We start from the raw sequence: 14,137 nt of genomic DNA on the forward strand, positions 1-14,137 counted from the left end.
AAATGTGATAGTGAAATAGAACCCCTCTGCTGTAGGTGGAGGAATCCCTCGCAGCTTAGAGGGAACAGTACCCTGCAGTTATCAGGACACTTGCAATGTTCAGTGCCAATAACTGGAAAGCTATCCAGCAAGTAGGACCACATATAATGCAATCCTAACTTAACTGGATACCTATATGTACCCGGATAACTTCTAGGAGAGCTGCATGATGCCTGATACTCGGTGGTGATGCACAGATTAGACCTGGCATTGAATATCTGGGTCAAATTCATCCCTTACTAGTCAGTGCCTTTCAAATTACAGACCACTGCCGGCTGAATTTCAAGGTGGTGGTGGTGGTGGGGGGGGGTTATCTTTGATTGCTGATGGATATTAATGAACCGTTAACTACGGAAAAATTGCCTATTAAACACATTCAGGTATGCTTGTTTCATAAATACATTATTATTTGTGCTTTTCAACAGATCTGAGAATTGTTTTTTCACAGTGGTTCGGTCTGTCAGGAGACACAATTACCTCTCAATAACTTGGACCTGTTTGTTTCAGATTTCATGCAAAGTGCCTGATCAATGGCTGTCAGAAAATATACAAAGCTTTTTTAAAAGCCTGTTATCTATGTCTTTCCTTTCCTGTGTTGTGTTAAACACAGAGCTGAACAGCTACAAGTGCTATAAAAACAAATTGATATGTGTAATTCATTTAAAAACCATTTTTAATCTGCCAGTCCAGTAAAGGCTTTTTTTTCACAGTGGAGAACAATCCACGTTTATAAATAGAAAGTGACAAATTATAAAACACCCCGGGCTTTATTGGTTCTCTGAAACATCTGGCACTGTTGAGGGGCCCAATAGACTGAAGAGTTCACTTTGCTGACTGATGTGTGTGTCTCTAATTCCTGCTCTTTGCTTCTTCTCTTCCCCCCACCCCCCCACCCCCCACAGCTAAAACCAAATCGAAATGTGGGCCCACATTCTTCCCCTGTGCGAATGGCATTCATTGCATTATTGGACGCTTCCAGTGCAATGGATTCGAGGACTGTCCGGATGGCAGCGACGAGGAAAACTGCAGTGAGTGTCCACATTTTGTCATTGCTTCTGGTGGACTATGCTCAGACCACACTCCTTCCACGTAGGACTGGCAGCTGACTCCCTGTTTTAGCCCCCTCTGATCTAGTTGTGGTTTTAGCCCCTACTCTTCATAGTGAAACCAGACCAATAACCTCCCATATAAAATAGAGTAAAACCAGGACTGAATCAAACTGAGTCAAAAAGAAAATTGGAGACAGCTAGCAAAATGGAACCACCAGATGGAACCATTATGAAAGATCTATTATTGAATATTAACAATCAATAGTCACATTTCTGTAATTCCATCAAAATGGGTCAGCTCATTGGGAGTGTATGAAAATTTGTATTTGACCACTGCTTTTAAACTGTCTCATCCAAATTCAGTTCTTGAGGGCCACAAACAGGCCAAATGTTCAGTATGTCCCTAGTGACTATGCACAAAATTCTATTACCCAGGTACAACAATGAAAAATATATTTAAAAAATTTTTTAAATATATTTTTAATTGTTGTACCTGGGTAATAGAATTTTGTTTGTATTATTTGTTAACCTAGGATGATGTTCTAATTAAGTTTTCCTATTTTTAATCCCAATTGAATATTTTTTTTGGTGAATATGCACGAGAGATCTCTCTCATACATATTTATTAAGGATTATCTTAAAAATGTGACCTGTTTTGCAGCCCCTGAGGACTGAAGTTGGGGATGCCTGTTTTAAAAGAATATTAATATTCTGTTTGTAGTCATTTGCAGTGACATCTGTGAACTGCATTACACACTTGTCAAGTCCATCTCTTTTGTCTGATATTTCTGCCCTTCAGAGCTTATTGTTTCTCTCTCTAATATATGCAAGGTTTGGGTCTGTTGTTTATTACATATCATGGTGATTCCGTGTCTCCTGGGGATGGAGAAAAGAGGAAGAGGACAGTTATACATTCCTGGAGATACCCATCCTGGCCATGAAGTAGCACAGTTGGCCTCAGAGATGTTGGCTAACCGGAGACCAGAAATGCTCCATGTGATCTCCCAGAGGCGTGAGGGGGGGAGTGCTGGAGAGAAGAAACTGCTTTAGGAAAAACAGCTATGACGATCTTTGGTCGGCTGCCACCCGAGGCGGATCGCCGATGCGCACCCCCACCGGGTGCAGCAGGACCTCCCCCCGGGTGCATGTAACCTGTTCCGGGGCAGAGGGAGCAGGGAACCAGCGGAGCTGACAGGCGTGCGGCTGCTCTCTGCACCCCTCCAGCAGCGTGCACCTGGGGCGGACCACCCCCACCGCCCCACCCTTGGTACGCCGCTGGCCAGTTAAAGTAACTTTCTTTGTAGTCAAACTTAAAAATGAATAGGGTGCCACTAGAAGTGTCCTTTGAAAGGTAAAGGTCAGTTTTAAGTCGAGGGTTCTCAACCCAGTCCTTGGACACATCCAGACAGCTGGGTTTTCAAAATCTGCACAATGAATAGACATGACATAGATTTGCATACAGTGGAGTTAGTTGTTGCAGATCTGTCTCGTGTGTTCACTGTGGATATCCTGAAAACCCAGGTGACTAGGTAAGAGCATCTCTGGTTTTAAGCTTATTCCGTTGTTTTAAAAATTCTGTTACACTTTTTTGTTGTTGTTGTTTTGTTCCAGCAGCCAATCCCCTGCTGTGCTCCACAGCTCGCTTCCACTGTAAAAATGGGCTTTGTATCGACAAAAGCTTTATGTGCGATGGCCACAACAACTGCCAGGATAACAGTGATGAGGAATGCTGTGAGAGCATGCCAGGTAAGCAGCGTTTTTCTTACCTTACCTAGTTGAAGAGGGGTGCACTGAGCCAACACATTCAAGGATCAGTTTAGCACGTTGCCAGCACTGGCAAGATATTTTCTGTTTTAAATAATAACTCTTGCTTTAGTATTTAATATGATGGTGATCGGTGGGATCTCACCATGCAATGGAGATTTGCTGGAAGTGACCCCCCCCCCCCCACCACCACCACACTTACACCCACACATGCTTTTTGGTGTGGATCTCTCTGTGCCTCTAAAGCTCAAAAACTGAGTAGGATAGATGACAAAAGACGCGAGCAGTAGAATGTGCTTTATAACTAGCAGGTCTAGGAGGTGCTATTTTGTGTGATATCAGAATTGTTCTCATTATGGTGGAATTCAATTCTTGTATACTGCTAATATCCCCTTTCCAGATTTCAGTGCAGTCTACAGTCTAGGTGAGACAACAGCAGATAGTGTTAGTGTGAGAAATGTTAGAGACCATTGGTGTGATGAATGAGACAAAAAAACATTACAGGAAAGGATAATGGATGATAAGAGGAAGTAGAAGTCATGATGGATTATTATGAAGCAGTCTTTGGGAAGAGAAAGGTTTTTAGCCTCTTCCTGAAGTTCAGGTAGCTGCTTTCTGTTGTGATGGGAATAAGTAGAGAGTTCCATATTTTGACTCCCAAGATTTCTAATTGCCTAATGTTACTCTGTTTCTCTGAGCTTTGAGGCTGAGTTACTCTGTTTCTTTATTCCTCGCACTTCAGGTAACGCTGGAAACAAACCCTTACCCAGGGGCCGCTTTACGGCTTTGTATGTGTTTTATTGACCAGCTGTTATACTTATGAAGGTGGTAATCGCAACAGAAGGTCTGAGAGCAGAGGAAAACCATTGCCTCAAGTAGGGAGAGGATAAAGGTCTAGTACTGAAACACCTGCGCGCAGTCAATCATGACCTGTAAGGCTGACTAGACAGCAAGCATTTTTGTACATATGCCCCTACCCTCTCCCAGTCCACAAGGAGGGGATGGAGTTACGTTCTGTTTTTCATACAGATGAAAGCATTCCTCTTCACACAAGTGTATGGGGAAGAGGTGCGTTATTAATTTTATTGTAATTTTCAGATGCTCTAACTGTTCTCTTGTTGTTCTGATCCACTTTGGTGTGATTTGGTTCGCTAAAGGCGGAATTCAGGATCTAACAAATCAGATTAATGTTTATGTGTGAGTGTTTATTCAAACTTAGGAGATAAAGGAGAGAGGTCAACAGCACGGAATAATATCTCTCGAATCTTTTTTTTTAGCACTTTGAACAAGATCACTGCAGCTGCCCATTGTGGGCACTCTTCAAACACCACTCTTTGAACCATGACTCAACAAGCTCAGAGAAGTGATGTGAGGGAAGCTATAAAGGGGAGCAGAGTGAAAAATAGCCATATCTATCCCCTGAGTATTAGACAGAGTATGGAGAATTTCTAATTACCTTTAAGTGTATTTGGAAGGAGGAGGCAAGAAGTCATGTAGTTATTTTTCATAGTGTCTGCATACTGAGTCAGTCTAAATGTCAGTCAAGGCCAGTGCCCTTTTTACTGCAGTGGCCAATCCAGGTCACAAGTAGTTTGCGGAATTGCAAAAAGTAGCAAGATTCTATGCTGGTTAACCCAGGGATATGCAGTGGCTTTCCCTAGATCTGCCTGGTTAATAACTGTTTATGGACTATTTGCTTTTATCGTATCCTCTGGCAAGAGATTCCAGAACTTACATGGTGCATTGAATGAAAAACTATTGTCTCCTATTTGTTTTAAATGTGCTACTTTGTAATTTCATGGCATGTGCCACTTAAATTTTGAATGTTTTGAAAGAATAAACAATCGATTCACAAATTTGCCGTTCCATTTCGCTCAAGATTTTATAGACCTCTGTCATACTTCTCTCAGCTGTCTCATCTCCAGGCTGAAGAACCTTAACCTGTTTAGCCTTTCTACAGGGAAGTCATTCCATCCTCCTTATCATTTTGGTCATGTTACCGTTGTGTGACTGCTCTCAGCAGGAAGCATCATTTTTTTTTTTTTTGCTAGAGGTCCCTGGTGACCTAATGGGATTATTGTGCTGGTTTGGCACTGACAGGTTTAAGACCATGCTCTTCAGGAGACTGGAGTGGATGCATCCTCTACGCATTAATCTGTTGGGTTGCTGCCATCATGTTGGTGTTGTCATGGCAATCCAGGCTTGGAAGTCAATGGCAGGAGCATGAGAAAAGAGCTGTGTTTTATGGGCAAGTTCCTTTCTTCTGGCAAGGCTGAATAAAAAGACTTTGAAATGTCACTAGAAAAAAGAAGTCCTGTTTCTCTTTGGTAAGTGATTCCGGTCAGCATGGTAGATCCTGAAGTACATGGACAGAGAGATACAGAGGAGAGACCCTCTTTATTACAAATTATAACTAATCAAGACCTTGACCCAAGCATTAATTTTGAACAATTGGGTTTTTTATACATAGGATGACCATATAGCTCCCAATTACAAAAAAAGGGTTTATGAGAACTAGATAATGTAGAAAGAAGAGCAACAAAAATGATACAGGAGGTGAAACACTTCCCTTATGAATAAACACTAAACAAGTTAGAGCTCTTCAGCTTGGAGAGATGAGAAAAGGGATATGATGGAGAATTATAAAATCATGAGTAGAGTGAAAATGAGTAACCGGGGAATGGTTGTTTAACGTTTCAAATAGTGCCAGGACTACGGAATATGTTGTGAAACTAACAAGAAGCAGATTTAAACTAGGTTGGAGTATTTTTCAATCAATGAACAGCTAAGATCTGGAATTTGTTGCCAGTGCTTATTGTAAAAGCAGTTAGTGTATTTGAGTTTTAAAAAGAGTTGGACAAGTTCCTGGAGGAAAAGTCTATAAACTGCTATTAAGATAGACTTGGCAAAAGCCACTGGTTATCCAGGAGGGGGGAGGGGCAGTGGTAAGCAGCATCAATTTTTGGGATTCTGCCAGATACTTGTGACCTCTATGGGCCACTCTAGAAACATCAGGGTGGTTTATAAATAGTTTAAAATAAAATTGAAATATGAAAAAAAAAATAGTACCTATAGCCTAGAGGTCAAACCAAGAGTATCAAGGCTGATGGAGCAGGATCATTCTCGAAAAGCTTGTAAAAAATAATAGGCCTTCAGAGCCACCTTAAAACTGGATAAAGATGATTCAGATCGAAGGTGTCTAGGAACTGAATTCCAAAGCACAGGAGCCAAGATATAGAAGTCAGAATTCTGACTGCTCCGGAGTTGAGCGCCAATTCGGAAAGGATAAAAAGGAGATTATCATTCCGATTTTTGGTCTGACCCATTGTTGCAAGACTTATGCTCTTAATAGAGCTGTGGAATGTATCTGAGCATGTCGTCAAGGCATCTAGCATAGCTGGGTTTAAAAGAGTAAGACAAGTTCCTGACAAAAATTTTCATAAACAGTTATTAGGTAGATAGACTTGGGGGAAAAAGGGACAGGGGAGATATGATACAGACGTTTAAATACATGAAAGGTATTAATATAGAAACAAATCTTTTCCAGAGAAGGGCAAACAGTAAAGCTAGAGTACATGAATTAAGGTTGTGGGGCTGTAGACTTAGGAGTAATATCAGGAAATTCTTTAGGGTGGTCGATGCCTGGAATGCCCTCCCAAGGGAGGTGGTAGAGACAAAAACGGTGACAGAATTCAAAATGGCATGGGATGAACACAGAAGATCCCTAATTATAAAGTGGATGGTATAAAAAAAACCCTAAACTTAAATAGCTGCATGTGTGTGAATGTGCCTAGAGACACTTAAATGGCGACTCCGGCTGTGATGAGGTAGGGCCTGTGCTGGGCAGACTTGTACAGTCTGTGTCCCATATAGGATGGGCTGGAAAGGTCTTCAACAGCAACTTTAGTGCTGGGCAGACTTTTACGGTTTGTGTCCCGCAAAGACAAGATAGGCTGGAGTGGGCTTCGACAACAACTCGAGTAGCTGGAACGTAAGGACAGGGCTGGGCAGACTTCTACGGTCTGTATCCCAGAAATGCCAAAGAGAAACCATGATCAAGCATTTTACATCACATTCCTTATTGATTTAATCATGAGTGTGATAATTGGGCAGACTGGATGGACCGTTCAGGTTTTTTTTCTGCCGTCACTTACTGTGTTGTTATGTTACTATGCCTACCCTTAAAACTGGATCTACTCTTTAGAATCTGCTGGGCTGGGCTCAGTGAATCTTTGGTGTGACCCAGTATTGACTGATGCATCTTTATATTCTTATGGGATAGCTGATTATCATTCCTGATTTTAACCCATCACATACATGGATTCGTAGATCTGAAGTTCTAGTAAAAGGTTCAGAGTTGGACTGGACCATCCTATCTGGTTGAGTTAATGTAAGGTGCAGTCTTTTTGTAACACCATGGTGGATGCCTAACTGCCTGGACAGATAGATTGGGGGAAGAGGGGTGAGGGAGAGACCCTCTTTATTGCAATTGATAGCTCATTGAAGGCTTCTCCCTTGCATTTTGAGCTGTTTTTATTATAGTTCTGCATCTCCTGTAACAGATCCTGTTCAGTATTTGTGGTTTTTTTCCCTGCTTGTTACAAACAGAGATCATTGTGCCGTATATATATTGAATGAAGCAGCCATTGAGATACCTAGATAAACAAAGAGACAGCTAGATACAGAATACAACAGCCAGCAAAGAACATGTCACCACCTAAACCCATTATTTCCATGACAAGAATGGAATGCCTGGATGAATAGAATTTATAAAAACACTTTCTCATTATTTTAAGCACGTTCTGTATAAACCCTTCTATTTTGTTCTTTTCTTGTATATGAGAATCTGAGACAAGGTGGTTTTGCATTGGTGAACCAGAACAGGGGCTGTTGTGTGGAGTGGGCAAACAGGGTGACTGCCTAGGGTGCCAATTTGGGGGAGGGAATGAGAGGGAAGGGGATGCCGTGCTGCCCTTTTGAGTCACTCTGTGAATCTGAGAACATACAAGCCCAGAAGGAAAGCAGGTGCTGAAAGCAACCCTCCCCCGGGAGCCATTTGTCCTGACTAGAATCAGTGGCAAGACAGCGCACTGTCACCAATCACAAGGTAACTTACACCAGTATTTTGATATTCCAGACCCAATATGAAAGCAGGTTACACCAACACTAGGTTATCAGAACCAATAATAAAGTACCAAACTTTGGTGCCCTGGACCCAATAAGAAGGCTGCAGCACTTGCCAGAAGGGGAAAGGTGGGGGGGAGGGGATGAGACTTTTTATACCGCCTTTCTGTGGTTACAATTAAAACGGTTTAACATATTATATTCAGGTACTTATTTTGTACCTGTGGCAACGGAGGGATAAGTGGCTTACCCAGAGTCATAATGAGCTGCAGTGGGAATTGAACCCAGTTCACCAGGACCCAGCGGCGTATCCAGGGCGGGACGGTGGGGGCGGTCCACCCCGAGTGGAAGCTGCAGGGAGCAGTCGCGCGGCTGTCAGCTCCACCGGTTCCCTGTTCCCTCTGATGTTACTTCCTGTTCTGGGGCAGAGGAAGCAGGGAACCGGTGGAGCCGACAGTTGCGCGACTGCTACCAGCACCCCAGGAGGTAAGGGCAATGCACTCTGGGGGGTGGGGGACGCTGCACCTTGGGGGCTGACCATGCACACGGGGGGGGGGGGGGGGTGCGAAGCGGCAATCCGCCCCTTGTGGCAGCCAACCAAGGAACACCACTTCCTGGATCAAAGCCCGCAGCACTAAACACTAGGCTACTCCATAGTTTGCTCCTAGTCAGCTTCAATAGCAACGGTGTTGATTTTGACCAGTGAAAGTGCCTTAGTGCAACCCAGCACCATTAACACACTATTAGTAAATCCAGTGCTTTTTTGTGCCGGTATGCGCCGGTATGGCGTACCAGCACCTTTTTTCTGTTTTTTCCATTCTGCCCCTTGCAAATCTTTAATATTTACCGAAGTCACAGCTCGAACCGGCAGTAGTGAAACCAGAAAGCAGGCAGGCTCGCCTCCTCCTCGCTTCCCTGCCTTCTCTCAGCACAGCGTCCTGCCCTCACGGAAGGGAAATTACATCAGAAGAAGGCGGGACGCTGTGCTGAGATGGCAGGGAACTAAGTGACAAAGGTGGGACACTGTGCTGAGAGAGAGCAGGGAAGCGAGGAGGAAGCGAGCCTGCCTGCTTGCTGGTTTCACTACCGCCGGTTCGCACTGCGACTTCGGTAAATATTAGATTTGCAAGGGCAGAACTGAAAGTTGGTGAGCTGATGGCGGGCAGGTGTTGATTGGGTTGGAACGATCTCGGGGGGGGGCAGGTGGAGGCTGGGGCGAGTCACTGGACATGGAAGGGAGGGGGAGGATAGGGGAGAAAGGAGAATTGCTGGACATGGAGGGGAGGGCAGAGAATTGGTGAACATGGATGAGAGGGAATGATAGGGGCAAAGGAGAATCGCTGGACATGGAGGGGAGGGCAGGGGAGAGAGGAGAATTGCTGGACATGGAGGGGAGGGCAAAGGAGAATCCTGGACATGGATGGGATGGGAGGGCAGGGGAGAGAGGAGAGTTGCTGGACATGGATGGATGGAGGGGAGGGCAAGAGAAATGTTGGACATGGATGGAGGAGAGAGAATACAGGAAGGAGATGCACATGGATGGAGGGGAGGGGAGAGAGGAGAAATGCTGGACATGGATGGGATGGGAGGGCAGGGGAGAGGAGAATCGCTGGACATGGATGGGAGGGAAGAATAGGGGCAAAGGAGAATTGCTGGACATGGATGGGAGGGGAGGGCAGGGGAGAGAGGAGAGTTGCTGGACATGGATGGAGTGGAGGGCAGGGAAGAGAAATGTTGGAGAGAAGGAAAGACAGAGGAAGGAGATGCACACGAATGGAGGGGAAGGGAGGGAGAAGAAATGCTGGACTTGGATGGAGGAGAGGGAAGACAGAGGAAGGAGATGCACATGGATGGTGGGGAGGGGAGAGAGTTGAAATGCTGGACATGGATGGAAAGAGAGAGGAAGTGAGATGAACATGGATGGAGGGGGGAGAGGAGAAATGCTGTATATGGATGGAGGGGAGGGAAGACAAAGGAGGAGATGCACATGGATTTAGGGGAGATGAGAAATTCTGGACACGGATGGAGGGGAGAGAGTTGAAATGCTGGACATGGATGGAGGGGAGGGAAGAGAGAGGAAGTGAGATGAATATGGATGGAGGGGATGGAAAAGAGAGGAAGTGAGACGAACATGGATGGAGAGAAGAGAGAAGAAGTGCTGGGCATGGATGGATGAGAGTGAAGAGAGAGGAAGGACAGGAGATGCATATGGATGGAGGGGAGGGAAGAATAGGAAGGAGATGCATACTGACGGAGATGAGAGAAAGGGAAAAGGGGAGAAAAAAAGCACATGGATGGAAAAAATGGGCAAAAACTGGATCCACTCTGTACCTCCTCCAGTCAAGTCTGCGGAGGACCCAGCTTTTACTTATGGATGTAGAGCAAGAAAGGAGGAAAGTAAAGAAATAAATGGAAAGGAATCCCTGGAAACAGAGTTAAGGGAACAGAGAGCAGCAGAATCAGAGACTGGGACCGACATGATCAGAAAAACAAAGTCACCAGACAACAGTAGAAAAAATCATTTTATTTTCATTTTAGTGTTTGGAATATGTCCAATTTGAGAATTTACATCTGCTGCCTTATTTTGCACTGGGTATACTGGAGCTATAACATCTTACAAAAATTATTTATAACTAGTAAATGAGGCCCGTTTCTGACACAAATGAATCGGGTGCTAGCAAGGTTTTTGTCGGAGTGTGTGTGTTTGAGAGTGTGTGTGAGAGTGACTGTGTGTGTGAGAGAGAGAGAGTGAATGTGTTTGTGACAGAGTGAGACTGCTGGGTGCGAGTGTGTGTGCTCTGTCCCCTGCAGCCACCCAGCGATTCTCCTCTCTCCCCTGCTCCCCCTGCAGCCACCCAGCGATTATCCTTTTTCTTGCCCCCCCACCCCCCCGTATCCACCCAGGGAAGCTGTTCTCTCCCCTGCCCCCCCTCCCGCCACCCTGTGAGTCTCCTCTGTCCCCTGCTCCCCCTCCAGCCACCCAGCGATTGTCCTCTCTCCCCTGCCCCCCCCCTCCAGACACCCAGTGATTCTAGTTTTTCCTGTTGCCCCCCCCCCCCCTCCAGCTATCCAGCGATTCTCCGTTTTCCCTTGCTCCCACTGATGCTCTTCTCTCCCTGGGCTGTGCTCCCCCTTCCAGGCACCCGGCAAATCTGCTGTCTCCCCTGCCGCATCAATTCGTCGCGGTGCACCCGCTCTCCCACCTGTGGTTGGTCAGCTGTTGCGTGTGATGTGCGTAGGGTGAGTGATGCGATTCGGTGAGTGTCATTGATCCGCCCTCGACGTCATCATGTTGTGACACGAGGGCGGGGCAGACACTCATGGGCAAACAGCGATCTACACAACTACACACTACTTCCGGCTTCTGGCTTCATTAGAACGTTGGAGATGCGTTTTATATAGAGAGTTATTCAAGTTATTTTCTTCTCCTATATTGGTATAATATTTTCAATGATGCCTGTTTATATGCGCCATGGCTGGTATAAGGGGTGTGGCTAGCAGGTGTGGCTATCATAGGGGTGGGGCCATGGGTGTGGCCCCACCCATAATGAGTACCAGTACCTTTTTTTCCTACAAAAAAAAGCACTGAGTAAATCTGTCCCATGCACAAAATGGGGCCTGTGCTAAATAACATACGTTAACAAGTGGTAGCACTTTTTAGTAAATCTAGCCCAGTGTGTGGCACGTAATAGCATTTTACCTTGAAGCTGTGTGTTCTTTTGTATCTAGTCTTTCACAGTCTGTCTGTAACTGTGCAGCACTGTAGGGAGGGAAGAGTCTAACATTAAAGTGCTTGAGCAGCAAGCATGCATTCTCATACTGTGAAAGTGATAGTTTACTGAACACTGTCTGGATCTGGCAGCATTATCATGAAACTTCTGAAAGACTTTTAAGTTGTAAGAGCGTTAGCCGGTTCAGCTCTGGTGAAAGACAGCAATTGTGTACAGATGACTGCGGTAGTCAGAGATGTCCCTTTAATCTCACCGCCGCCGCCACCAGTGTGTGCTGCTCGCTGTTGCGGAAGAAAGGCCATTCCATGGCCACATGCTCCAGTCAATGTGCTGATGAATTCAAGATTTTACCGAACTGTCTAAATATTTTGAAGTCAATATCCAGAGCTAGTTATCTGACTAGCCTGTTCTGAGAGAGCCTACCTTTATGCTTTAATCGAAATGGAACTAGGTTGCTGGTGCTAACTTTTAAAAAAAGAAATAAAGCAGCTTTTAAACTATAACACAGGAGAAAGCTGACAGTCACTCAGGAGCACATGGCTTAGAGTAAAGTATCTTTGAAGAATATTATCAAAACAGAGAAAATAGGGCATCTCAATAGAGAGGTAGCAACAATGGTAAAAGTAAGCCAAGTGCCTTTAAGGGAAGAACAGACAAAGATAGCAAGTAATCCTTGCTTAAGCAACTTGTAGATAAAAACAAAATCCATTTTGAAATGTCTACATACAAGTGCTAGAAGCCTAAAAAATAAGATTGGAAAGTTAGAGCATATAGCACTAAATGAAAAAGTAGATATAATAGGCATCCTTCAACTCACTGTTCTGTGTAGCTGGCACATCACTTTGGAACCTTCTTCCAACTGACATTATAACAGACAACATCTACCTCACTCAGCGTTAGGAGGAAGCTGAAAACATTCCTTTTCCCTAAAACTCCTCATTGATCACCCCTCACAACACCATCAATGTAGCCCCACTCCAACTTCCAAGCCCTTCCTTTCCCTACCTACCTAACCCAGTCCCACTGCTACCACCTCACCTCTACTCTCTCCAACCCTAAAGTCTACCACTTGACAGGTTTTCATACCCGTTTGTAAACTGCACCAAACCCTTCTGGGGATTTTAGTGGTATATAAGACCAACTTTGTATTGTATTGTATCTTAGAGATATGGTGTGGAAGGAGGGTAAACAAAGAGACACTGTGTTACCAGGGTACAAATTATATTGCAATGAAAAGGTGGACCACATTTTGGGAGGGTGGCACTATATGTTACAGGGTTTTGAGTCAACAGAATAAAAATTCAGCAGGAAACAGATTGCAATGTTAGATCCTTACGGGTAGAAATTCCAGGTGTGAAAGAAAAGAGAATACTGATAGAGCTATGCTATTGTCCACTTAGCCAGAACAAACACACAAGATGATATGTTAACAGAAATTTGGGAAGTTAACAAATTTGGCAATGCTATAATAATAAGTGATTTCTGTTACCAGAACACTGGACTCCCACTTAGCCATCTATCCCCCCTTCAATCTGTTCAGAACTCTGCTGCACATCTTATATTCCGCCAGAACCGATATACTCATATCACTCCTCTTCTCAGGTCACTTCACTGGCTTCCAATCCGATACCGCATTCAGTTCAAGCTTCTCCTTCTTACCTACAAATGTACTCAATCTGCTGCCCCTCACTACCTCTCTACCCTCATCTCCCCTTATGTTCCCACCCGAAACCTCCGTTCACAGGACAAATCCCTCCTTTCAGTACCCTTCTCCACCACTGCCAACTCCAGGCTCCGCCCATTCTGCCTCGCCTCACCCTATGCCTGGAACAACCTTCCTGAGCCCTTACGTCAAGCCCCCTCCCTGCCCATCTTCAAGTCTCTGCTTAAAGCCCACCTCTTCAATGCTGCCTTCAACACCTAACTCTTACCTTCAGGATATCCAGACTGCCCCAATTTGACTGCCCCTATCGAATTGACTACTCACTTGTCCTTTAGATTGTAAGCTCTTTGAGCAGGGCCTGTCCTTTTATGTTAAATTGTACAGCGCTGCGTAACCCTAGTAGCGCTTTAGAAATGTTAAGTAGTAGAAGTAGATAACGCAGAAAATCACAAAAATTCCCACCACTATCCAGTTCGTTAGTCCAGATCTTACATTGGATAGCAGTAGAAATTTTTGTGATTTCTGTTTCCTCAGTATTGACTGGGTAAATGTCAATAAGGAAATGCTAGGAAGGTAAAGATCCTAGCTGAAATAAATGACTGAGCAGCTGGTTCAGGAACTGACAAGAGAGGAAGAATTTAGTGGAATGCAGAATTTGGTGTGAGAGGTAATAGGTGTCCCATTCCACTTGGTGATAATGATCATAACATGATCAAATCTGAATAAAGAATCTAAGGCAGTGGTTCCCAAACCTGGTCCTAGAGGCA

The 14,137-nt window shown here is 44.6% G+C and overlaps 1 protein-coding gene across 1 annotated transcript in view; it reads left to right on the forward strand.

Moving 5' to 3' along the window:
- Positions 1-14,137, forward strand: part of LDLRAD3 (low density lipoprotein receptor class A domain containing 3) — a gene marked incomplete in the record, with an annotated part of 312,626 nt that overhangs the window by 108,051 nt on the left and 190,438 nt on the right. The window contains 2 exon segments of the mRNA XM_030200800.1: positions 942-1,067; positions 2,700-2,834. Coding sequence (XP_030056660.1) covers positions 942-1,067; positions 2,700-2,834 — 261 coding nt within the window.

The sequence above is a fragment of the Microcaecilia unicolor genome, chromosome 4, assembly GCF_901765095.1.
Source record: "Microcaecilia unicolor chromosome 4, aMicUni1.1, whole genome shotgun sequence".
NCBI classification, from domain to species: domain Eukaryota; kingdom Metazoa; phylum Chordata; class Amphibia; order Gymnophiona; family Siphonopidae; genus Microcaecilia; species Microcaecilia unicolor.